At 41.8% G+C, this 26403-nt stretch overlaps 2 protein-coding genes across 3 annotated transcripts; both read right to left on the bottom strand.

Annotated features, from left to right (window-relative positions):
• Nucleotides 1–1864: 1864 nt before the first annotated feature.
• LOC133271060 (hepatitis A virus cellular receptor 1 homolog) lies at nt 1865–9097 on the bottom strand. Of its 2 annotated transcripts, XM_061456819.1 has the most exons (8): nt 8589–9097; nt 6257–6601; nt 5597–5647; nt 3691–3767; nt 3389–3436; nt 3086–3200; nt 2499–2538; nt 1865–2116 (listed from the first exon to the last, which is right to left on the bottom strand). In XM_061456819.1, the coding sequence occupies exons 1-8, from the start codon at nt 8635–8637 to the stop codon at nt 2023–2025; spliced, it is 819 nt and encodes a 272-aa protein (XP_061312803.1). In that variant the 5' UTR covers nt 8638–9097; the 3' UTR covers nt 1865–2022. The 2 variants fall into 2 exon arrangements, with proteins under 2 accessions (XP_061312803.1, XP_061312804.1); XM_061456820.1 differs by lacking the exon at nt 5597–5647.
• Nucleotides 9098–14421: 5324 nt separating this feature from the next.
• On the bottom strand, nt 14422–15572 carry MED7 (mediator complex subunit 7). Its single transcript, XM_061456816.1, has one exon. The coding sequence runs from the start codon at nt 15476–15478 to the stop codon at nt 14657–14659; it is 822 nt and encodes a 273-aa protein (XP_061312800.1). The 5' UTR covers nt 15479–15572; the 3' UTR covers nt 14422–14656.
• Nucleotides 15573–26403: the final 10831 nt, after the last annotated feature.

Below are 26403 nucleotides of genomic sequence, written 5' to 3'. Positions count from 1 at the left end.
TAAGCTATGGGGTACTGTGAACAGGTTTCCAAAATCTTGAGTAGCACAGGAAGGCTGGAGATGGATTAGTTGTTCAACATCCCACACACATAGCATCAGATGACTCTTGTCCTTGCAGACCTGTTGGACTCAGTAGTACATCAGTGTAGGATGCCACCTCTCATTAACTTCCTCACCCAGCACACCACCACTACATTATGTGGCATGAAGTAGTCTCCCAATAGATTAGGCTCCAGCAAAGTCAGGATGCCTTTCTTTCACCAGCCAACTGATGCTGCTGTAGCCAACTTAGTAGCAGATTCAAGCAGCATGAAGCTGGAAGAACTATTCTGAGTTTATTCTGAATGAAAGTGATGATGCAATGCTGCTGTGTACCCTCACATGTCTCAGAGCAGCCTGAGCAGCAGCCAGTGGGGACATACTCAACAGTTCAGCAGCATCCTTTTGTCAACAATATAAAACAGGTTAAGCAGCAGTCAGTAAAATATCTAATTTGCTGTATTCTGCCAGGTACAGTTCATACAATGCCAAGTACATACAGTCCCAGCTGGTCTGACAGGAAGAGAACTAACGAAACCTGATGCATCCAATATCCTGCTGACATTTTCCCTGCAATGATCCTAACTACAACTCTGTTTCCCACCACCTACCATCAAGCAATGGCTGTGAGCCAATGCCCAGCTTATGCCAGTGCAGGGAGCAGCTGAATCCCACCTGGGGCACAAATTTTTGTCAGTATCCAGCTACCATTTTCCATGGAGCTTGTCCAAACGGAGTCAGTCACTGTGTTGCAGGAGTTAAGGGAAGGAAGAGGATGAAAGCAGCATCATACCAGCTTTGTTACTTTCGCAAGACTGGGCTAAATGCAGCAGAGTGCATTGAAAAAGGCCACCCAAAATCCAAGCGTGCTGAGAAGAACCAGGAAAATGTGGTTTGCTTTCTGCTCCTGTGCTGCTATCTAGTGGCTTCTTGCAGGCAGAAGGGGAACGGAGAGAGCCGTCTCAAACAAATCAGTTTGCACCTCATCAACCTTACCACACTCAATGTGATGGCAGCTTGTGTGCAGCTGGATGACCTCTTAATGGGCTAACAGGGTTCCACGTGCCACCTGCTCGTGTCTGGGGCACATTATGAAATAGCTGCTCCAAGATCCACCAAAATGAGTGGAAGTAATGAAAAAGCACAGGGCACTGCTGCCTGCATGTATGTATTTGTATGCATTATACTGCATATCTAAGGTGAAAAAGAGAAAGACATAGAAGAAGTGATGCTTATTGCAGAGGAAAACATATTTAGTCATAGTTCTCTGCAAAGAAGCTGTGAGTATTCTGCACATGGAAATACTGATCCTGTAGGCTCTGAGGAGAGCCCATGATGGGAGGTTCAATAGCTCCTCCAGATTTAATTGTGGATGGACAGGAATTAGTACATTGCATTATGGAGCTGTTACCAGGACTGGGTATATCTGACTTCAATGGAAATTCAACCAAATGTGTATTGAAATACTAATACATCAAGTTTTATTATGTATGATCTTTGTCATGGCAGCTATCCAATTGCTTCTGCCCTCTGATGGCATGGACTCGTGTAGCTGGTGCTTCTGCCCCCTGAGAGCATAGACTCTTTTGTAACTGGCAGATAAAAAAAAGGTTTGTCTTTACTGTGTATTGTAACTGTGTGGTTTTCCTTTTGTGATGAAATTGCTATTCTGGCATTTCCTTCTTTTTTTTTTCCAAAAAGGAAAAGAGAAGTTGAAGCAGATAATAAATATAATGGTAACTTTCTTTAGAGTTTGATAAGTAGATTCTGGAAATTTCCATTCAAGCCAGTAGGGTTTCTGTTTCTGGAACAGGCTGATAAAAGATTTTAATTACAAGTGTAGCTTTTATTTGTTTTACCACAATGATGTGAATAATGCTTCAATAGTCCAGTCACATTTAGCTGCTGAGCAGAGGCAGCAGCTAACATTATTCAAGGCATTTGATCTCTCAGTGCTGACCAAGGCAAGCGTGCATACAGTCCTTAGTGCACTATATAAACGTTTTCCTCTGCATGGACATCATCTTCCAGTGCACTGTGGTTCCCTGCACCTTCTGGCCTCCAAAACGCAACGAAGCTGCACAAAAGAGTAAAAGCCATGCTGTTAAACATAGAACAGACAATAGAAACAGAGAGCAGAGAGCTACATCAACCAGCCCCCTGGATAATGTAAAATATGCAAAACCCCACTTATCTAAACATGACTGACAATGAATCATTTTTCCACTTATGAGACAACCCACACCTAAAGTTTGCATGCTTCCTAATGCAATGAACTGACAGTTACATTCATTTTCGCTTACTAACTAACGGTAAGTAGCAGGATTTAGTTATTTCTTTTTGCAATATGTCCTATTAACTTGACATTAAAAAAGAAATGGACTGGTCTGCTTACTGGCAATATTTTCCTTCTGCAACCTAGTTTGTCCTATTAGCCCAAGCAGAAACAGAATACTTACTTTGAAAAGTCACCCGTCTTCTTTGTATTGAACAAATATTCTAAGGACCATCAAGAATGAAAATAAATTAAAAAAAAAAAAAGGAAAAAAGAATTCTTTAAACCATCAGAAGCAAGTAGAGGGTTCAAAAAAAAAAAAAAAATCAAGTATAAGAAACTAAATAAGGGAACTTCAAGCAGATATTTTCAGTACAGGAAAGTCCCATTATTTCCTATGAAATTTAATTCGTATGGCTTAATCTAACCGAAAGCCTCTATGCAGGAAGTCTGGCACACAGAAAAATATTGGACGTAATTATATGAAAGCAGTGCCCTTCCCATTATGATTGGGAAGGATTGGGACAACATGGCAACTGAGGCATGGGGAAGAGGAAAGGAGTGGGATGGGAGAGGTGGGCTCATATCACATTCACGCTTTGCTGTCCTGTGCTCTAGAGGCAAAGGGGGAGAGCTAAGCAAGCAATTACAGTGCAGGGCGCAGAGTGGGGCCACCCAAAGATCTTAGCTCACACCTCCCTGAAGCAGAAGACATCTGTGATTTGGCACACGCAATCAATCCTTGAATAACCACCCGTGGAAACTACTTACGCCTAGTGAGGAACAGAGCCAAAATCAGGATGGCTAGAAGGACCACAGATAAACCGATCCCAATGTATAGTTCATTTTGTGAATGCTTCTGACTGGGAAGTGATAGAGACACGTTCTGTAAAACACAAAACAGATGAGCATTAACGGCACCGAGAGCAAGAAGCCTATACAGTACTCAAAGGCCATTTATGTTTTTGGCAGCTCTGTAGTAAAAGTCCCAGTTTGAGCCCCATTTTATGGTAGTATAGAGCATCTCTCTGCTGTTAGGTGGTGCAACTTTCACTCCCTCATATCCTCCTGTACCTGCAGGTTTGCAGTTACGTTCAAGATGTTTGAGCAAGGACCAGAGGCCTGAAAAACAATATAGATGTTTTCAAAGCTCTTCCTCCATTAGTAGGAAGTACTTTATGCATGCAAAGCAGGTTTTGTATTTTTTCCTCTTTAAGAATGAGCAGATAAGCATTCACTAAACGTGCAGACTACAAAAAAAAAAACATTCTTTTGCAGTCCAGCTAAAGCAGTGCAAGTGAACTGTAGGGATGACCCAATAACCTCCTGTCTATCCATTTTGTCTAGATATGCTATAGCACAAGGGAGATGCTTACGGTCTGAGGAGCTTCTGAAGCAGAAACTGATGGCCATGTTCTTGTGATGGTAAAGGATTCGCTGGCACTCCCAGGAGCTGACAAAAGGCAAGACAAACATCACTTGCACAGGGAACCATTCTGCTTTGACAGGAAGGAATTTGTACTGCTAACCTGGGACTACTGAACTTAAGTATCTCTCTAGCAGGAGTCTCAGCCCTGTGTATCACAAAGAGTTTGATGCCTTCAGAAGGCAGCACAAAACACTGAATACTGAGCCTCTGATGCCCTTTTCAGAGCTTTGAATTCCTTCCAGGTAACACTTAGGTCTTACTATTACCTTAACACAGTGTTTGGAAGGAGTATCCAAGGTAGGCTTCTGTTTCTGGAGCTATGAAGAGGCATTGGACGCCTAAAGCAAACATGGGTTGTCTGATGAAAACTGACTAAGGTTACCTCAGGGCCTTGAAAATGTGGTGCAGAGTCAGAGAAAGCAAGTGATCCTTTCAAAGTCCCAGGCAGCTATACAGTAAACAGACCGAGCAACTTGTGATGTGTTTGCATAAGGACCTGCCACATATTTTGAGGTAATTTCCCAGAGCAAAGCTATTTGCAGTATTTAAAATTCAGAGCTATAAACTCATGTCTACCATACCATCAGTCTCAGTTTCTCCATGGGCTGTCAGATGATATGCAACCCTCCTGAAAACAGAATTTCCTGTTCACATTATGACAACCCCAGCTTGTTCCTTTGATGTTTTAAATTGTTACCCTCATCCCAGAAACTTTATTTTGAAGAGAACAGGATCATCTGTTTCACTGGTCTCTTCTATTGGAGATTCTGGACTATTCCGACATATGGCCACCTGCCTTTTCCAGCCTCCCTCACTATGAACGTGCACGTATTAACTTGTGGTTTGAAAACATAAATTGTTCCACCAGCAGCTGAGGAAGACATCACAAGGTTAAGAAAACCTGTAAGTTCTAAGATCGGAAGCCATGCTATCTGCAACTAGAACAGAAACAGCTGAGAAAGTTTTCACTTCTTCTTCCAAGAAGGAAACGCAACTGTTGTAACACTTTAGAGTTGTGTAGGTGGAAACATCAGAGACACAGGGAGAAATACAAAAAGCATCCCTGATTTTGCGTTCAAAAACCAGAGATTAAGTTATCTACACCATGAGCTCTCTTGTGCACTTGAAATGAAAGTTGTGTCTTTCAGACTGAAAAAGATGTAGCTGAGTGGGTATATGATACAAGCCTATAAACTTGTGAGTGGATTGGAGAAACCGAGTTGTTCACTGTCTCTTTCACTACAGGGAGGGGCCTCGCATTATTAAATATGCATAGGCTACAGAGAACGTGGGCAGCCCCCTGAGACACACGTTATAGCAGGGCAGAAGGATACTTTGGTGCTGTAGCACAAGATTACTGCCCTGTTTCTACAATCCTCCTTAGTCAGGTGCCATGGACTGCCACAGGGTCCTGAATTAGATGTACCTTGAGCTAGCCCGGTAAAACAGTTCTATATTATAAAGCAACAAATAAACTAGGTAGTGGAAACACCTAACTCCTACAAAATTGTGGTTTCCTGTTCATGGGATGCATTTCCAGAAGACATTTTAGAACAAATAAAACAACACACCAAAACAACAGCCACAAGGAAAACAATGCTTACAGCACCAATAAAACATCTACTTAAGCGTAACACCTGGAATCAAGCTTCCTCTCATGTATACACATTCCTCCTGTTGGACTCTATAGAAAGTCAGTCAGAATTTAAACTCAAGTTCTGATCTCTGGTTCTATGGTCATGTTTAATAAATTTTAGCCAAATTTTCTATCATCTGTCATTTTGTTTCCTAAGATCCCCATTTGCAATATAGTTCATATATGCTATTGAGATTAATACTTGGATAAAAGTTACCTGAGGTCTGTTCAGAGGTGTAAGTGTGAGGACTTGCTGTAGAGATCGTAGCTGATATTAAAAAATAAAACAAAACCAACATACGTTACAATAAACCTTAGTGTGAATTTATGTGGTGAAAAGAATAAAGTGTTTCTATAATAAATTCACTAGCACCAGCTACACAGTACATCTGCCAGTCACTTATTCTGTACATTATCATGCTTTTTACAAACAGGACAAAAACCTAAAAATCAGAGGAAGATTCTATTAAAACCAACAAGTCTATGCTAATGTTTTGTCTCTGTGCTTTATTCTAGAATCAAGCAGGGAAAATGAGCCACCCTTTTCTATGAAAACTATAATGCTCTGGATGAATTAATTAGACTGTGGTGCCCTTTCCCTTGAATTCTTCAAATAGTGTTTCTAAGAAAGCTCAGTAGCTTTGTGCACCATTAAACAAAGCACCATGTCCTTTTTTTAATTGCAGTGACTGTGCTGGGATTACAGCAATGCCAAAGACAGCTTCATTTAAACAGCAGTAGCAGCAGTTCTGCAAAGTCCTAAAGATCAGTCCTATAGATGATTATAGAAATCATTTCCACCACAAGCTTTGAAATCCAGACCCAGCAGCAGATTTACCACAATGGTACTCACACAAGAACACACCTCTGCACTCACCTTTCTCTATGACAACCTCATGGTTACTAGTCTGATCATTGAACCACCCTGGGATCTCCACACGGCAGCAGTACGTCCCACTGTCTTCTTCCTTGGCATTCATGATTGTGAGGGACACGTCACCCGCAAGCAGGTTCCCTTTCAACGTATACCTGCTGTCATACTGTACTGTCACCTTCCATCCGTCTGTCCAGATAATGGGCTGATAACACTTTGAAGAGGGGCAGCTGCCACGACCCCAGCACATTGATGTGAGGTCATATGTACTCTTAACACTGTAAAAGCAGGGCACGGTGACATTCTGACCAGCCTCTCCTTTCACAACTGATTCTGATATTGTGGGGCCTGCGGACAAAAAGACAAACAGTTGTTGAGCACAGGGCATGCAAGTGGAAGCTTCTCACACATCTTGCATGACGCTGTACCTCCCATCTTGCAAACACCACCAGGCACTGCTGGGTTAGGTTTTCCATGAATAGATGTGAATCCCAGCAGTGAGGAATAACACTTGGGCAACTGATTGGTTCAGAATGCATCTCTAGCCAGAGAAAGAAGAAAGAAATACACTTTCTGTCGCCCCTGCAGGTAGGCAGAGAGGTAAAGAGAAAATAGAGTTTTGGATCTGCACATCTCTGTGGCATCTCTTTAGCCACGTCCAGTCAGTTATCTTGTTAGTTTCTGCCTTAGATTAGATTTAATCCAAGCCACACATGGAGGAACAGCAGGACATTGACCGTCATTAAAATCATTGTGGGGAAACCCTCCCTCCCTTTCCATGAAAAGCCACTAAAAGGCAGGTTTCATCAGAATGATCACTACTGAATGCATTCCCTTTGTTCTTGCTTAATGCCAGATTTAGACCATTCCTACCAGGAGATATTTTTCAGAGCTTTTCTGAGAGATTTTATACCCTCTTCTTTTACTACCTTATTTTCTTCCCTCATTCTTATGCAGTTTCTAACTTGTTTGTTTCCCATTAAAGGTCATTTTTGACGTTTCCAGAAGGTTGTGTCACTCAATTCAAGTTAGAACAGTGAGACCTAGCAGCCAGCAGCCCCATTCATCACTGTGAAATAGTTTATTTTGCTGTATTTAGACCAATCCAGTCAATATTCCCTTTAGGAGGGTTTTGACAAAAGCTGTGTTAAGTGCCATACAAAATCATTTGTGCTCTGGTGATCCAGTTATAGCCAGCCTGTAGCCACCTTCTTCTAACAGGTTATGCAGCAGGGCTCCTGAGTTGTACATTTCATCTATTTGTACTTCAAAGAAAACTGTCTGCCATATTCTTACTACCACGTATTTCTAACCCAATTCAGTAACATGGGATCATGTGCAAATATTTAAATCTATCTGTATTAACGTTTCAGGGATAGAATTCTCTGCAGCAAGTACAGGAAACAAATTATCTCTATTAAGTCTAGCAGTCTGTAATTAGGAAGGGAGCTCCCCAAGGCATATTTGCCAACATGCACCAGTAGATCACATGCCCTATATGGGCTTGATTGCAATTGTCCCTTGTGAAAAAGTTGTTTTGCCCAGCTCAGTCATTTTCCTAAGCTATTACAGTTAAAAACACTCCGCATGCAGAGATTTTGCCACAATAGCGCACTAGAAACTAATCTCTGAAACTAACGTATTTTGTTTAATATAAAACAGCAAGCTTGAAATGAATCTCATCATAAAAGGCTTTATAAAGAACTACAAGGAACAATATCTGTGACATAACTTTTCTGTCTGCTGAACTTATCCTACCACCACCTGGCTGCCTATACTACTACCACCCTGCAACCTGTTTTTTTAGTGCTATTGCCTTTAACAATATTTTCCCAGAACAGAAAAGAGAATTAAAAAGGAATTATTATCAAAACAAAAAAAGGAGAAATTATCTATTTGTTCCAATAAAATTCCATATTGGCTAAAAACCACCAGAAGCCACAGTTGACCTTTACTCTGTTTTCCTAAGCAGTCCCCTTCACAAGGCCAGTTGAAGTGAAATATCCATTTTACATGTTTTCTCAAATGATTTAAAGTTCTCTGCTCATCTCAGATTGTAATTACCTAAAAAACCCAAAAGATAATTCAATAATAAGACTAGCAGGAACATCTTTAAAACCATCATACATACCCTCGATATCATTTTGCTTTAAAAAGGAAATAAGACTAAGAAGATACTGAGCCACAGTGACAAAGTTCTATCAATAACACAAACATGCAGCTTCTGTGCCACATGGTCACCCTTCCGTTGTAACACAACATTGCAGCCCTCAGAAACACTGATGCATGTTAACCCCATCCAGCTCCACCTATTCACTTAGACCCACTTAGTTACCTGTCAAGAGGATCAGAAGAACCCAGTTTATGCAGAAACAAGATGACATTGTGGCTGAAGATGAGGAACAACACTCCTGATGACCCTTTGGACATTCAAGAAAAGTTATCTTCTTCACAGACTTCTGGTTTTACTCCTTACTGTGTCATTTTCAGCCACAAATGCCCTTTTAGTCTAATCCGGATTGCCTTTCCTGTGGTTAGTCTGATAGTCTCTAGCAGCACAGGCAAGGACTGCTGCTGGTGGCAGTGTCCACAACTGAACTGTTGCTGACTGTGGTTTGACTAAAAGGTTAAGATACTTTGCAGCACTTCAGAAATCTACTTCTCATTTTTTTCCAGATCTGTCTGATTACAGTAGATGAAACTGTTGTCAGCACCACTGAGCTGACACAGCACTCAGTAACCAATTGCCCCATACTGCCTCCCCTGCCTATGTTTGCCATAGCAGACAATTTGGATAAGAAATTACCCAGGCTATGTAAGGCTGTGGTACATGGAAAGAATTTGGCAAAAACAAGTTTCTTAGGACAAACTACCGAAGTACGTAATCATAAGTTTCTGGTTCTAACAGATGCAACTCAAAGCATCTTTGTAGGCTAGAATTTGGTATTACTGAAAGGCTGTTCTACTCTTGCACAGTTGTAGCCCAACAGAGCCAAGTCTTTTTTCATTTGACTCTTAAAAATTCTGTCTGCATCTGAGCTTTTGCAATATAAAGTAAAACATGCAGAATACACGGGACACTTCAAAAGCAATGTGGAAACCATATCACCCTGGGCCCAAGACTCACTGATAAAATGTTGCCGAAATACAGCTTTTGAGAAGTGGCGTTCCTTGGCCACTCTGTCTCTGGATTACCTAGCTGTTCTTGAGGACATCATGCCTTTTCATGTTGCTTGGATTAGAAACACAGCTGTGATCAAGTGTGTTTGATCTAGGGCCAACAAGCGTTCTTTGCTGAAGCAACTAACCTACCTCACGCTGTTTTATACATACAGAATTAAGTCCTAAAGCAGTAACTTGTTATCAACAACTGCAATAGCAGAGATGCTTCCAAAAGCATACCCAAAACCATACATGAAGCTAGAATCAGAACCAACAAAGCTGTGTTGTCTGTCTACCTTACATGAGAACAGAGTCACCAAAGTGACAGCTTCTTTAAGTGAAAAGGAGGAAAACAAGGGATCGAAGTAGCTGGGAGATAGACATCAGCAATATACTTGTAGGAGAGAACTGAAAGGAAGGATAAAGGGGGATTTTTGCATGTGGTGTCTGGAAGGAGGACTCTTTAAGAAAACTCTTCCTCTGCTCCTCGTGTTTGGGGAAACAGAAACTGCAGATAAGTGATAGAGGAACAATTCTAATCATTAACAGCCATAATAGTGCATGGCACTGGCTGATGAACTCCTGGTGGTTCAGTGTGTGACACCTGCAGACCAGGACACATCCATTCTGCCAGTTATATGCAATAACATGCAGTGTGCACAGGTCCACATGTATTCTTCTTCCACACGGGCCACATATGAGCTCTGAAATAATAGGGTAGGAAAACAAGGAAAGTTATCCCAAAACTCTGCCTGAGCCCATTTTATTCACTTCACCCAGGTTGTTTTGTTCATACAATAGTCTACAGTAGTTTGGGTGCTGTCTGTATCCCCAGGAAAGCCATTCTGGTCACATAAGAGAATGTGATACCTACAGGGCAACAGTTAACCCACTTGCTCACTTGCTTTAGATTTCACCTCACAGTCCATACACACAGTATACACACAGTATACACACAGTATGCTAGAGATTGGAAGGGACCTCGAAAGATCATCTAGTCCAATCCCCCTGCCGGAGCAGGAACACCTAGATAAGGTTACACAGGAATGTGTCCAGGCGGGTTTTGAATGTCTCCAGGGAAGGAGACTCCACAACCTCCCTGGGCAGCCTGTTCCAGTCTTCCGTCACCCTCACTGAGAAGAAGTTTCTTCTCAAGTTTAAGTGGAACCTCTTGTGTTCCAGTTTGTACCCATTACCCCTTGTCCTATCATTGTTTGCCACTGAGTAGAGCCTGGCTCCATCCTCGTGACACTCCCCCTTTATATATTTATAGACACTAATAAGGTCACCCCTCAGTCTCCTCTTCTGTAAACTATAGAGACCCAGCTCCCTCAGTCTTTCCTCATAAGGGAGATGCTCCACTCCCTTAATCATCTTCGTTGCCCTGCACTGGACTCTCTCCAGCAGGTCCCTGTCCTTGAACTGAGGGGCCCAGAACTGGACACAATATTCCAGATGGGGTCTCACCAGGGCAGAGTAGAGGGGAAGGAGGACCTCTCTCGACCTACTAACCACCCCCCTTCTAATACACCCTAGGATGCCATTGGCCTTCTTGGCCACAAGGGCACAGTGCTGGCTCATGGTCATCCTGTCGTCCACTAGGACCCCCAGGTCCCTCTCCCCTACACTGCTCTCTAACAGGTCGTTCCCCAACCTATACTGGAACCTGGGGTTGTTCCTGCCCAGATGCAGGACTCTACACTTTCCCTTGTTATATTTCATCAAGTTATTCCCTGCCCAACTCTCCAGCCTGTCCAGGTCTCGCTGGATGGCAGCACAGCCTTCTGGCGTGTCAGCCACTCCTCCCAGCTTAGTGTCATCAGCAAACTTGCTGATAGTACACTCAATTCCCTCATCTAAATCGTTGATGAATATATTAAATAATACTGGTCCCAGTACTGACCCTTGAGGCACTCCACTAGTTACAGGCCTCCAACTAGACTCTGCCCCATAGACTACAACTCTCTGGCTTCTCTCCTTCAGCCAGTTCACAGTCCACCTCACTACCTGATCATCCAGACCACACTTCCTCAATGGAAAGCCTTGATATAATCTCTGAGTTTCTACTTGCCTGTTTTCCAAGTTCCTGTTTTCAGTTTGTGCAAGAAGTGAGCACTATTTCTGTAGAAAATGTGCCATCAGCTTTTTCATGCAGCCCTTTTAAGCAGATGCTCATTTTTTCTTGACTCAGAGCACAGAGTCAGATCATACTTTGTGAAAATAACACCAAAGCAAAACATTAAATATTGGAATAGGCTTAAAGCATTATTGAAAACATCTTTTTTTCGCACTATTTTAAAGCCATATCATTAAATAACTTATTCTTCTTCCCCCCCCCAGATGAATAGAGCTACCAACTTTCCACTTTAACCCACTGAGGACACATTTGGCTTCTCTGTATCAAGAAACTTGTGGAACTTTTCAAGTAACTGTACTACTTGTTAGCTCTGTGCTTGTTCAGATAGTGTAAGAGCAGGGCTGGGCTTTTTCTTTTCCTTCCTTTTTTTTTTTTTAATTAAGAGCCTACAAAGTGCTGACATCAACTTTCTCTCATCAAGTTTCATAAGCATATATAATCCAACACATACTGCATATGTTAACATTTCTGAAGCAGAACACTTCAGATGTTATCCTGTCCAAAAATAGAATCAGGATTTGCTGAGGGAAGGAAAGATCATCGGGAGCAAGTTAATTAACACACTGGAGAAAAGAATAGTTACAAACAAATTTGCTACTCAGTCACATCATCCTGCAGCATTTGAAATGCCATTTCCTGAGACTGACTCCACTGCAGCTCCCAACCACTGTTTTCCAAAACCAAAGTTGTAATAGAAAAAGTGACAACTATCATTGCTTTGATGGTTGACAATGGAAGAAAAAGTCCATGTTTTGGCTGAAAAAAGCCCTGGAAGCCTCCCACAGCTTTCCAATGTTTGCCTTAAACATAGAAAAAGGATAGTCTAGAATAAAGAAATTATTCATGAAACCTTTTTAAAAATGAAAGCAGCTTTGAGTATTCTTTAAATGACACACTCCTCAATTACCTCAATGGTTTCACAAAGAAGCTTACTGTAATGCTTAGCTGCTGACAGGACCCAGCTTGGGTAGTATTTTGGTACCCAGGCCTACAAATTTATTAAAAGCATAAAAATTAGACAAATATCAACAGAAAATCACTGATCATTTATGACAGTTCTTTTTGAATGGGGAAGCTAAAAGGACCATGACAAACTTATCCTGGAGGCACTAAATGTTTCTTTGGATCTTCCACATGAAAAAACATAGCAGACAAGTAGATAGGAAATCAATTTTGCTCACGTGCACTTATTTTAGTTACCTACAAGCAATACAAATTATAGCTAGTTCAGAGAGAAGGAAGGAAGGAAACAGTAGTGGTTGAGTAAAGGACAGAAGTGCTAACTTTGTAGAATTATTTATACATTTCTAAAAAAACCTTACTTTCTACTTCCTGTTACTTGCACTTAAAATAGCAGATGATGTCCTCCAAGGAGTCATAAACATACTTTAGTTCATCTGCACTGAGCTCAATCCCTACGACCTTTTGCCTGCCCATTTAAGTAACATTTCTGAAAACAACAAAATTACCCAATGAAAATGATTCTATGATCCTATACTATGGTGTTAACATGACAAAAAGATGGAGGTAAGATTTCCCTGACAGGAAAGGCAGGGTAAAGAAGCCATTTCTTCACTGTCAAGTCATTCTTTTCCTCTTGCTATAGAGGGGCTGATTAAACTCAAATGTTTTTTAAACACAGTTGATGTGGATTCCACTTGATGGAGTACTTGCAGGCTCTTTCAAACTCCTAAGTTCTCAATGACTATAAAGGCTAATTATCTAGCCAGACTTTTCTTCCCGAGAAAAACACTTAGCAGGGCACAGGGCTCACCTGAAAAGCAAATACAAAGCACCTGTACTGCAAAATGATTCACTTCATGAAGGTATCTTAACTATGGAGGAAATGTCAGTATATGCATCTATGTGTAAAAGCCAAGGTAGACATTTTTGTAAACTCAAGACTGGTTATGAATTAAGAAAATTAAAACCCAATTAATTTTAATTCATTTAGTTGTTCAGATTCCTGAGAAGTGTGTCGCTATAAGGCAAATTATATCACCTGTGATCATCATGGCTTAATTCCACCTGGCAATTAAGTCACAGCTGGTTCACTTCCCTCTACCCTGACCCCTTCAAGTAGAATGGAGAGGAAAATAAAACCAAAAATAAAAATTAAAACCTATCAGTTGAGATAAGAGCATTTAATAATTAAAATAAGGTATAATACTACTAATAATGGTGAAAAGGGAAACAGCAGAGAGATAAGACAAACTCCACAACAAAGCAAACAACAGTAATGCACAATACAGCTGTTCAGCACCCACTGACCAATACCCAGCCTGTCCCTGAGCAGCAATCCATGGCTCCCAGCCAAGTCCCTCCAATTTCTGTACTAGGCATGACATTCTATGGTATGGAATATCCCTTTGGATAGTTCAGCTCAGGCGTCTTGGCTGTGCTCTCTCCTAGCTTCCTGTGTCCCTCCCCACTGGCAGAGAATGGGAAACTGAGAATCCATGATCAAGGTACAAAGGACTTGACAATGACTAAACCATAGGTGTGTTACCAGCATTGTTCTCAGACTAAAGCCAGAACACAGCACTGCACCAGCTACTAGGAAGAAAATTAACTTTCTCCCAGCTGAAACTAGGGCAGTAATAAAGAAATTCTTAGGTTCTCTTTAGTACAGTTATATTACGACCAAACCAGAAAGGAACAGATTTTGCAGACTTTACACTGATTTTAATACTGAAGTACACATTCCTGAAAAGATCCTCTGATACTGTAAACAAATACACTTATTTGGAATGGAGGAACTCTCGGCTGCAGTTCGTCTCAGATCCTTTATTTGCTTCCACACTATAAAGCAATTGACAAAAAAAAAAAAAAAACATACCCCAAAAAACCAGAAAGTGACAAGTGAAAGTACAACAGAAGCTAACTTTAATCTGTGGCTACCACCTCACATGATGTATTTAACAAAAAGTATACATTTTGGTTCTACCAATAACCACACAGTTCACAAAACAAACATTTTCAGCTGCCTAGTCAGTCACGACCTCCAGCAGGTGTACAATGCTCTGTCTGCTTGTACAGCAGCAATGCATACCTTCAGAATCCATTGTGCCTCTCACTACAATGAGCTCAAAAAAGTGGGTTTTTCATGTCATTTCATCGATAATGCTACACATAGCTGCGTCTTTGTCTAAAACCTGATCTCTCTTGCTACCAGAACGCTCTCTCTGCTTTTCATTGTGTCCCATACAGTTGTTGCCATCACCAGGATCCATTGGTTCCACTTTCACTCTCAGTCCTCCCTCTGAATGAGGCAGATCATCAGGCAAGGAAGCCAGGCAGTTCTGAATCATCTCTACAACTCGTTCCAAGTGCTTCTGAAACCGCTCTGCTGTTTCCAAACGCTGCCGTTTCTGCACCTCCATCATGACTCTCAGTGTCTCCCTAGCTTGGTGAGGGCGATACTCATTTATAAGATGATGGACATGAACAAAAAGCAGTTTCAAGTCTTCCAGTTTCTCCTCTCTTTTTATGCTCCCTGGACTCCTTATCAAGATATCCAAGAGGTCCAAAAAGTTGACCAGGATGGACATATTAAGTTTTCTTAATTCCTTCTTGTGGTCAAACTGCATTGGATGCAACCGTTCAATACCCTGGCTCTCCAAGGGTCGAATGATCAGATCATCACATTGAAACTGATTACCAAACATCATGTAACTGTCTTTCACTGGTGGAGGTGGCTTTGGAGCCAGGCCTTTACGGATGTTTTCATCAGTGTATTCTTTTATGTACTGCATTGGAGGTGGAGGAAGAGCACTCACTTGCTGAGGTTCACCCATTTCTGACAGATGAAAATACCTAAGGAAATGTCCCGAGAAATACACATTAAACAACTTGTGTGACCACCTTATTGTACGAATAGAAACAAAAGCAATATAAGGGAGAAAAATGAGCCAGAAGAAAGCCATTTCAATGCACAAAGTACAAGAAACTGAATAAATCCACACCAGCTTTTCACTAAGGTATGCCTTCAGCAGGATTAACTTCACCAGAGGCACATAAAGCGTTCATTTCCTGAACCACGACAGAGCAGCCCGGGAAGACCCCTTCCCCAGGCTTGGTACGACAACATCACGCCCCGCGACAGAAGGAGCCGCGCAGGCCAGCGGCGGGCACGCATCGCCCTCAGGGGAGGCGGCGCCCCGGGCCCACAGTCGCCGCCAGCCTCCCGTTCTCCCGGCCGAGAAGAGCCAGACTAAGCTAGGCCAGACCGGGCTCCGGGAAGGCCCAAGCCCTGCCGCAGGTTTCTCCCGGCCACAGACGAAGACAAAACAGCCTAGGTCGCGCTACGGCAAAACCCCACCGGCGCCTGACCACGCACCGCCGCACGATGCAGCCCCGCTCGCAGCCCACGGACAACCGCCCGTCCTCGCCTACCCGCCCGGCTACCCTCAGCGCGGCCGCCGAACCGCCACTTCCGGCCAAAGGCCGCTTCGCCTCCCCTCCATTGGCTCGCAGGCATCCCGGAGGCACTTTTTGATTGGTCCTTCCTAACGCCGGTCAGAAGCTTGCTCCACTCAGCGCAGGGGCTCCCTCTGGAGGCGGTGCCAAGCGCGGCCGGGCGGAGGGCACGCTGTATTGATGCTGAGCGGTGGAGAGTGGTGGAGAGTGGTGCAGGTGGGGTCGGGCTCTGCGGTGGCCACATCCCTACTATATCCCACAGCTGATGAGGTTCCCCCAAAGGCCTGTAGTGGCGAGAGCCGTGCGGACCTGGCCCCCCTCCGAGAGTTCCCCGCACCGCTGAAATACTGTAGTGGAGCGCTGTGCGCAGTTCTGGTGTCCGCAACATAGGAAAGATGTGGGGCTGTTGGAGCAAGTCCAGAGGAGGGCAAGAGGGTCATAAGAGAACTGGAGCACCTCCCATGTGAAGACAGGCTGAGAACATTGGGTTTGTTCAGCCTGGAGAAGAGAAGGCTGCATGGAGACCTCAGAGCAGCTTTCCAGTATGTGAAGGTGGTCTGTAGGGATGCCAGAGGAGACCTCTTCATCAGGAATGTAGTGACAGGACAAGGGGTAATGGGTTCAAACTTAAACGGGAGATTCAAGTTAGATAAAAGGAAGTTTTTCCCTGTGAGGGTGCTGAGGCGCTGGCACAGGGTGCCCAGAGAAGCTGTGGCTGCCCCATCCCTGGCAGTGTTCAAGGCCAGGTTGAACACGGGCTTGGAGCAAGCTGCTCTAGTGGAAGGTGTCCCTGCCTGTGGCAGGGGTTTGGAACTGGGTGAGCTTTAAGGTCCCTTCAATCCAAACAATTCTATGATTCTAAATAGCTTTTGAGTGCCTGCTGCGTTCCCTGACTACACTACGACAGTAACAAACAGCTGGGCTCCACTCCTTTCATTGAAGATTTGGTTTAGACGGAGTTGAAGAACTTTCGTGGATTTCAGTTTTCCACGGTGTGGATGGTGGGAGCTGGGGTTCCTGATGGCATCGCCTTTGCACGGATTGCTCTCTGGAATGGACATCAGTAAGGGATTTTTGACGCTTAGGCACGTTTGTCCCGTTTCCTCTCCTCCTCAGTAGATGGCAGCAACGGCCTTTGTCTGGCGGGGCCGCGCTGCGCGCACACGCGGCACCATCGACAGCCTTGCAAAACTGGTATTTCACCAAGAAAAGAGTCTGGACCGAATGAGAATCGCTTTGGATCCTGTTAATTATTTCCGAAATGGTGCAAACAAGATCCAGAATAGTCAGGTTTGTTTGATTAGAAGACCTGAAAACCCGTACAGCTTGCATTTCACTGAATAGCTGGGTATTTAAACACTTCAAACAACACTCTGCAACTGACAATGAGTACAACCCTGCCTGCAAAGTAGGCTGATCTTATTTCATTTGTAAGCAAAACATATCCTGGGGAGGAAATGAGCCCCTTGGGACATTTGTTCTCGGAATATGTCGTATCTGGTCCATTGGAAGCAACTTGAGTGAACCTGCTGAAGAAGTCTTTCCCATTATGAAGTTCAATGCCCTTGTACTTTGGCAGTGCTGTATAGTATTTACACGTTTTACATTACATTGCTGGTGACTTTGTTACATTCTTAGTCTCATATCTCTTAATCTCATAATAAAGATTTTTCCTTTTCTTTGTATTCATAGTATATGCTCTGAAAAAGATTAAAAATTAAACCCAACACAAGTTATGAGTAGTTAATATTGATTAGTGAACTCTAAATATTACAGCCACCACTGTGATTCAGCTGCTGTTGCTGCTTTACATGGTTGATGTCATTAGTGTGATTATAGTTTAGCATTTATCCACATATATCTGTATGTGGATATGACCTATGCTAAGTTTTCAAACACAGGCACAAAGGAGGTTTTTCTTGCCATTTGGTAATGACTGTAGGGAAAATTGGCAGTAGGTTGATCTGGGCTTAATCTGTATTTGCCAATAGTTTCTAGACTGTCAGATTGGATGCAATCTGGTATCTGACGTGATATCTTCATACTTTTTGCCTTACTTCCACTTAAAAAGTGAAACAAAGGTCCTTACATTAAGGATTTTTTTGTGTGTGTGAATTGATCTAGTGTTCTTTTCAGAAACACATCAATATGGACTGAAATGTCACGAGTGTGAATGGGTTCCTTAGCCTCAGGAGGTTGGGTACAGAAAGCTCTTATTCTTTTACATAAATAAATGGGTGACCACGGTTGGCATCACAAAGAAGAAGAACTGTAACAGAGTAAAGTGGTGTTCAGTTTTCATCATTTCAGCACTGGACCTGGGTTAACCATCCCTTTGGAATGCAGGAGTTGTGCTAGTACATGATCTGTTAGTAAGAGCCACCTTAAGAAAACTGGAAAGCAGAATAGGTCATTTGAGTGCCAAATAAATATTGCATGCTTTAATTGTTTTTAACAATAAAGACTTACAAACCCGAACAGGTTAAAGAATTAAGAAGTTTTAAATGTTGCCACCTGTCACCACTTTCCTACCATGGATATGGAACTTAAGGTCTCCACAGAGTGAAGGGGCACTTCTGGTGTAGGCACTGAAGTGGGTCTCTGGTAGTCTCCCATGCCACAGGTTTGCTCTTTGACAACAACCAATCATTCGGACTCTCCATATTAAGCCACAACCACAGTTGCAAAAGACTCAAAAAGCTATATGAAGTCTTTGGGGATCAGCAGGACGATTTGAGACCTTTAATCTGCATTCACAAAATCAAAAACACTTCACCACATTGCTTCTTTCATCAGCTGGTGATCTTTTCAGTTGAGAGTCTAAACAGCTCAGAGAAGTACTCCAGCATGGAGATGTAGATTGTATGAAGGCACATAAGCATGGTTTTCAAATACAGGCAAGGCTGCAGTTCCATGCTGCAACTGAAGTTTTCTGCTTTGGAAAGGGTGATCTCATTCCTTCACCTCCATCCCCTAGTCTTTCCTACTGCTCCCACTCTCCTTTCTTCCTCCAGCCTCCACTTCTGGCTGTGCAGTCATTTCTTCTCACTACTTCATACCATCAGCTTGAGGAAGTGGATTGCAAAGTAAACTGAAGCAGCTCCAAACCCCACAGAAAACATTACTGTAATTTTTGTGGATTATATTATGAGCTCTTCTAGTGAGTTAGATCATTGTGCTATTGTGAGCATCACGGAAAGCTTTGGAAAGAGGAGAGCTTAGAGGGAGAAGAAAGGAAGGAGGTCAGGGAGACAGTGAGGGAATGGTACTCCTTGTTTCTGTGGCAGCAAGCACTTATCTTGTCTCAAATCATCTTATTACATCATTCTGTGAAAGACAGGCAAAGAATAGAAAGCACCACCTCCAGACATGCATGAGAAAACCCATGTGGCAGGAGGTACTAACACACCTTTGGGTTTATTGGACTTTCCAGACTTTTGCTTTCACATTCTTTTAACAAGAGCTGAACTCAATTCTCTAGTGCCTTGCACTGAGTGAACTGTGCAGCAAGGATGGAAAATGCTGTGGCTTCAAACAGTAGAAGGCAGTGGAGGGCCAAGCACTTGGTTTTTGTGGTTTTTGCATGATCTCTGTGATATTCTGGAGTTATTTTCCCAGTCTGTATGTAATGGCCAAGACAGAGGGGATATCATAGTCATAGAATCATTTAGGTTGGAAAAGACCTTTAAGATCATCAAGTCCAATTAATCATCAAGTCCTAACCATTAACCCAGCACTGCCAAGTCCACCACTAAACCATGTCCCTAAGCATCCGCAAATACCTCCACTCACAAATACCTCATCCACTTCCCTGGGTTAGTGTTCAGCATATTGCAGGGAAAGACAAGAATCTGACAAAAGCATCTCTGCCCTCCACAAAATGAGTGTGTCACAGGAAGAACTAAGGATGGGGAAAGGGAAAAAAACCCATATAATGTCAGCTACTGAGAGAAGAAAAGAGGGTTTCAAGTCTCATTCTTGGCAGCATGGCTGAGTCTCAGAAGACCCGTGGATGACCCTTTCTAGCCTGTATTTCAGCTCTTTTCTGAAATAAGGACACTGACCAGTACAAGCCTACAACTGATAATACAGCAGAATTCCTGCAGCATCTCCAAATTGTGGAAATGAACCTGGACACCCCTTCAGCAGCAGGCAAATCAATACAATAATATTGTCGGCCTTAAGGACACAACATCTTAATTTACAGTTCTAGTTAAGTTTGTTTTGCTCTTCTTCATAACTAATTTGAGGCAAATTGGCCTGTTTCATTATCAGGCATTCCAGTTCTGTTAATTCAGCAGTAGTGTGTACAGTGTGTGCCAGTGCAGTATGCTAACTTATTTTAACAGAATTTGAATCCAAGCATAGTAAATACAAACCCCATTTTCAAGCATGGTCTTAGAACAGCACTGCTTTCTTCAGTGCTAGAACATGTTTCTTCCATTTTTGATTGCTATTGCACTCTAAATAGTAAACAGAATGGAATTCAGTTCCAGTCTCTTCTTGGGTTTAGACTAAGTGTTACATCTCACAGCCTAGTGATTGTTAACAGGCTTCACTGCAGGATATGCAAGGGAGGAGGGGAAGAGAAAAGGAGCCTGTTGGGAATGAAGGGGACTTAAGCAAGCTTTATGTCTCCATCTGCTGTGCTTAATTCCCATCTCCCTGTCTCCTGCTGTGGCTTTGGGAATTAGTGAATTTGCAGTGCAGTGCTGTGCTGCCTTTTCTTTCTGACTCCTCCAACTAAATATCAGATGCAGCCTATTGCTGCACCTACTAATGTAGGAAAGAAGTTTAATGTTCCCATCATGTAAAAGTTGGGGCACATCTTCAGTGCATGTGACAATTGAACTGTTTCTTGCTACTATTACCAGGCTGAAACAGATTCAAATCTCAGCACAGAGCCTGCATGATTATCCAGCAATGAAATATGTTAATAAATTGACGTGGCTCAAAATCCAGGCACATTTTAATAGAATCAGCCAACACTTTCCTATGCTCACAGTCTTGATGGTGATTCTAGAAGCAACCCCTTACCTGATTTTTAAGCCAGACATTAATGCTGGGTCTATACTTGGTAACACATGTGTAGTGACTGCCTATGCTAGCTTGCAAATGAGTATGTCCCAAAAAAAGTGTCTTCATGGCATGGAGAAGTAATCCATATGCAGCCATCAGCATCTTGGGTAGCTGCAAACATGTCTTATTGCCAGAATAAACTGTGGGGTTTGCAGCACTGCAGTTTTGCCAGCAGTGTAAGTCTTGCCTTTGTCTTCAGAAGGAAATGGTAACAGACCAGAACCACGATAGGCAGACACTACAGAAAGGAGCTGGAACAAATTCCCAGTTTTTGTATGACCTGATGAAACTATGGGTTGTTTTTTTCTCTTTCTGCATTTCTGCTTAAGAAAGAAAAGCTGAGCAAAGGATTATTTGTACCTTCATCACAGATGAGCCTGTCCTAACCCTGTGTAAGCTCACCAGTTTAAGACATGTTCTCTATGTTACTGCCAGCATCAGTAAGCCTGAGAATGATTCGCTTCAAGCATTCAAGTTATAGATAATTCACTGCATCCTCCTAGCAGATGCTCAGAACAAGGCATCTACTTTCCCAGGGCTACCAAAATGTTCACAGGAGAATCTTCCTCTGGTTCTACAAGAGCAACCCCCTTGGTCACTGGGAGCAGTGTGAGTGGATTCAGAGGTGCAGTTGTAAGACCTACATGGAAGCTGGATGCATCTGGCTCGTAAAGACCAGGCTAATTCTTCCCTTTTCCTGCAGCTTTCTGTCTTGTTCTTTGGATCTACTGGAGACATGTTTATTGGGGTGATAATGAACTGCCAATGCAGCAAGACAGCTGAGTAACCTAAATAGAGTTTCTCACACTCTAAAAAAGCAAAGTGGTGAAATGTGTTGAATTCTGGAAGCTTGGAAATTGAATGATAATCATCATACTAGTGAACAGGAAGAGCTGGCACCCAGGCAGTAAACCTGACCTAAATATTACACATGATAGAAGTATACAGGTTGTTTTATGAGAGAGAAGATATGGTTGCAGCTTTCCGGTCTGTTTTTTTTTTTTTTTTTATGAAAACAAGAAATATCTATATTTAGCTTTATAAATTTCTCTGCCGCCTTCAGGACATAAGCATTGGTATCAGAGCAGGATGTGCGGGTGGGGAGATTTCCACAGTCTGCAGCGAAAGAGGTGTGAACTGCATAATCTGGGTAAATCCCCTAAGAAAAAATCCAATCCCTGAATTAACATTTTCAGAGCAGAAATAGAGCAATTTGCAGGAAGCAAGGGAAGAATACAGGTGATGAAAAGAAAAGAAAGGAGCCCACTGAGGCCACAGTTGATAACAACAACTTTCTCTATAACCTCAATTTGTCCGGCACACAGGAGTATTTAGTGAACCTGGCAGCTCAAACTTGAATCTGAGACTGGATATTTCAGATTTTCCTGCATATGGGTGGAAAAGCATCAAAGGACACATGGTAGCAGGCTTTATGAAAGCATTTTAGCAGGGAAGATGTAGGATAGCTAGAAAATTCATGAGGCTTTGTCTCCTCATCTTAAGGGATAAATTTACAGTGGCTTTAAGATACTTAGGACAGTTATATTGAATTCCTTTCCATTTAATTCATATTGCATCCAATACATGCAATACACAGTGATCAGAAGTCTTGAACAAAAGAAGTTTGATTGTATGTTCAGTGCATCACTGCACTGTCATACAAGGTCAGGTTCCAGAAAGAAGATTCCTGTATTAGGGTATATCCCAGCCCACCCAAGGAGCCCTTTCAGGAAGGCTATGTTGTTTGTGTGTGGAGTTCTACAGACTTCTCACATCTTCCAGCTCTGCAGCCAACTTGACAAGGGGTGTATTTCTACCTAACTATATAGTTTTATATTTATAGACATTAATAAATATATTAACAATATAATAAAATATATTAACTATAAATATATAGTTAATATATTTATTAACTATAACTGTATATTAACTATATTAACACTATATTAGATTAACTATATTAACTATATAGATATATCATTAATATATATATTAACTATATAGATACATAGTTAATATATATATTATCTCCTGCTTTACTGTAGAAGGATCCTGAAGCCCTTAAATGACTGAGGCTTTTGTTTATATAACCCTTGGTTTAAATGGGTTATAACCAGTTAGTCACCTGGGTGGATGATGACCTATAATTTATGTCAACAGTTATGTCTTGAAAGCAACATTTTCTTTTAAAATTGGGCAAGAAATTATGAACTTTGAAATTAAATAGAATTCAAATACACATAAGCAGTTACTGTCTCATAAATGTATAACTAAATATGAAAACAATTCTTAGGCCATATGTTTTTGTATATACATGTCAACCTGGCCATATATTCATTAGACTATTCTGGTTTTGGCTTGCTACACTTAAATATTTGTATGTTTGCTACACATGGGCTTTGGGATTAAAGTGAAAAAGGAACATGAAGGGGTAGATCTGTGGCAAGAGTGGATACAAAAATAAGTCAGTCCCTACCTTTCTCCCCACTTCAACAATGGAGAGTTACCAGTTGATAAGAATACTGCAAAACAGAGACAGTTAACAGCTTGCGCTGAAATCAACTCCTGTGTTTCTATTAATGGCATCCAAATCTGGCTGTGTTCATTTGTTTCCTTCCTTATGGTCATTCTTAATTGTTTCCCCAGTCTAATACCTTACCTGGCCCATCATCTGGTTGAACTCACCATGGAAATCTCAGAATGGCTCATCTCGCTTGCTAAACCCTGCCAGGTCTAATGTAACTACCAGATTCTCTATCACTCTGGGCCAAAATCTTTTATTATTTTCTTACAAATATGTGTGTCTTTCTACATGTGTTGTATCAAATCTGTACCTTCACATTCACAGCAGCTCAGCCTGTTCAGTTCTCCCACATGCAGAGCCAGATCTTGCTTGCTCCTTCTTTCTTGCTTGTCTTGACCCTTGCAGCATCTTCCCGTCAGACCTCGTACAACACGTAGATTTGTACCATGTTTACACCAAATAAAGCACAGTTGCTAAGCCCCCTATCTGAACATTTGATCCAGTCACTCTCCTCTTCATGTCCCTTCGCTAACTCATTGCTTATCACATGAAGAAATCAAGCTGCCAGTCACTACATTCAAAGAATTTCTTAACTCTCCCCCCACTACTTACCACCCTGATGAATCTCTTCTCCCCCCCACATCCTCTCATCTCCAGCAGCCCTGCTCCCCTCAGAGGTCTACGTGTTGGCTTTTCATCTCTTTGCTGTCCTGCATGCCTTGTTTTTTCTGCAGAGCTGCAACGTCACACCCTTGCATTTCTATTTATATTCAATTTTCTGAGAAGATGTGTACATCTCTGCCAACAGACTGCAAACCCCCTTGGCACAAGATACAGAGACTTTTCAGAAAGTCCTTAACATGTTAATAGTTTTTGTGAAGAAGAGACTAGAAAGAGTAACATAGTCCTAAGTAAGTGTTCATAGCTAAAAATGCAATGACGAGACAAACTGTGTTATAGATTTGTGTGTACTCACAACAATCAACCAAATACTGTCAAGATCAAGAGCCTTTGGGGGGATTCACTGTTGCTAGCATGGTGAAATTCATACAGTTTGTCAGGGCACGCATTTTGTCCGTGTTTTGGCTTATTAATTACAAGAAAGGATCTCTGAGCATAATTTAAACCAGCAAATTCTCAAGTGTGTGAGAAGTGATGTGTATACAAATGTCGCCCTATATTTTAGGGGTGCAAGAACTTAAACAAGGTCTGGAAGTATCTGAATAGCTGCTGCCTACACAGACAGCAATTTTAGAAAACTCAGCAGACTCTGATTTTTTTATATATATGCATAAGGCAAACTGTAGAATTGGGAAATTTGGCCTGAGTATTGATCCTAGTCTACACATTGATATGAAATCCCCCTTGACAGCAGTGACTATTTTTCAGGAGATCACAGACTTGTGTCATCTTTCTTGTTCAACCACAAGAGTTCCTTGGAACTCAGTCACTCTGCCAAGAAACAAAACAGCTTTGTTAGACTTGTGCATGACAAATGTTTCAGAGAAAGCAGCATCTCGTCTTCAGCAAGAGCACCATATAGAGATAGAGATGCATACAAAGGGATCAACCGCCCAGCAACTTGTTTGTCCTTGTTTTGGTTCCATTATGCAGCATCACCTTTAGCAAATTCTCTTACAGATCTGTATGTCAAGTGCTATCTTTAAATTGTATTTTTATGGCAAATGCAGGTTCTCAATTAGCATTGAACAAAATTGGTAAGGAATATTTGATGATCCATGGGACATGCTGCTTGAACATGCTGCCTGAACAATATAACATAGAACAACAAGGAAAGGATATGCCAGTCCTTTTTTGGAAAGGGATAACCAATACATTCTATTGAGAAGTATAGTTCCCAAGCTTGTCTATGATTTGCCTTTTAAAATCTGAGTCTTCATTTAAACAGTTTGCAATTCTGATTTTTGCTCAGATTTAGTTTTCCTCATGAACTAAATTTAGTAAAGTGTCTTTTTTGGAGCTCGCAAAGAGTTCTAGAAACACAACAGCACTACAAAGCTACCTCCTTTTACCCTAATGCTATGTTAAACTAAAGCCAAAAGTCAGCACTGATGAATAATTTATACTGGAACAGTTTTCAGAAACACCAAACTAATGAAAACTCATTGCAGTTTCCCTGCACTCCACCAGACTCCATCTCTCCAAACCTCAGTAGCATCACCAATACAATTATACATCACTAATTAAAAAAAGCATACACGAAATATTAAAAATTAAAAAGCAGAGAAAATGAATTGCATTTGTTTTAAAATTTAACAGTGCTGTTGTGCTGACTCCATTAGTACATGCTATTTTTTTATATAATTCTATATTTAGCCTGGTGCAGACTGCCCTGAATGGTGCCCTGAAGTCTAAGAAATCCAGCTGAGCTTGGTTTGATGTTTGTGTTCACCTCACTGTTGGTTACACTGGTCTTGATTGCATCTGCAGAGGCACGTTGTTCCTGTGCCTCCTGGAGCATCCAGCCACGGTCTTATTAGGCTGCACCTGAAGCAGTCAGTAATCAATAAGTAGTAACCAGTGATAACTGATTAGTTATCAGTTATTGTAACCATTTGTTTTGAGTTTAAATATCTAACAAATACAATTATTTATCGTTCCTTATACAAGTATATCCTGGATATAATTTTCTTTGCTAACATACTAAGAACATTCATGGTATGTGGGAAACTTCCTCAAAATAGGTTGTATGAAATCTGAGACACACAGTGAACTGTTAAATACTCAAAATGGGAAGGCACCAGTCCTTTGAAAAAGCAATATGGATGCATGACCTACTTTTAGGAGGCCAGTAGAGACACTCATCCT

Source organism: Pezoporus flaviventris, unplaced genomic scaffold (assembly GCF_033815535.1).
Source record: "Pezoporus flaviventris isolate CSIRO_AGI_PZ_B2104156 unplaced genomic scaffold, CSIRO_AGI_Pfla_v1 ptg000023l, whole genome shotgun sequence".
Taxonomy (NCBI): Eukaryota; Metazoa; Chordata; class Aves; order Psittaciformes; family Psittacidae; genus Pezoporus; species Pezoporus flaviventris.
This window is presented reverse-complemented; position numbering and strand designations above follow the sequence as displayed.

Bases quoted from the DNA above. Each gene is read 5' to 3' on its own strand.
- LOC133271060 (XM_061456819.1), bottom strand. From the start codon at position 8,637: ATGTCATCTTGTTTCTGCATAAACTGGGTTCTTCTGATCCTCTTGACA. The intron at 5,648-6,256 runs GTGAGTGCAGAG...TTTTAATATCAG, and splicing joins TGAGGTTGTCATAGAGAAAG to CTACGATCTCTACAGCAAGT. The intron at 3,437-3,690 runs GTAAGCATCTCC...ATTGTTTTTCAG, and splicing joins CTTCAGAAGCTCCTCAGACC to GCCTCTGGTCCTTGCTCAAA.
- MED7 (XM_061456816.1), bottom strand. From the start codon at position 15,478: ATGGCTTTCTTCTGGCTCATTTTTCTCCCTTATATTGCTTTTGTTTCT.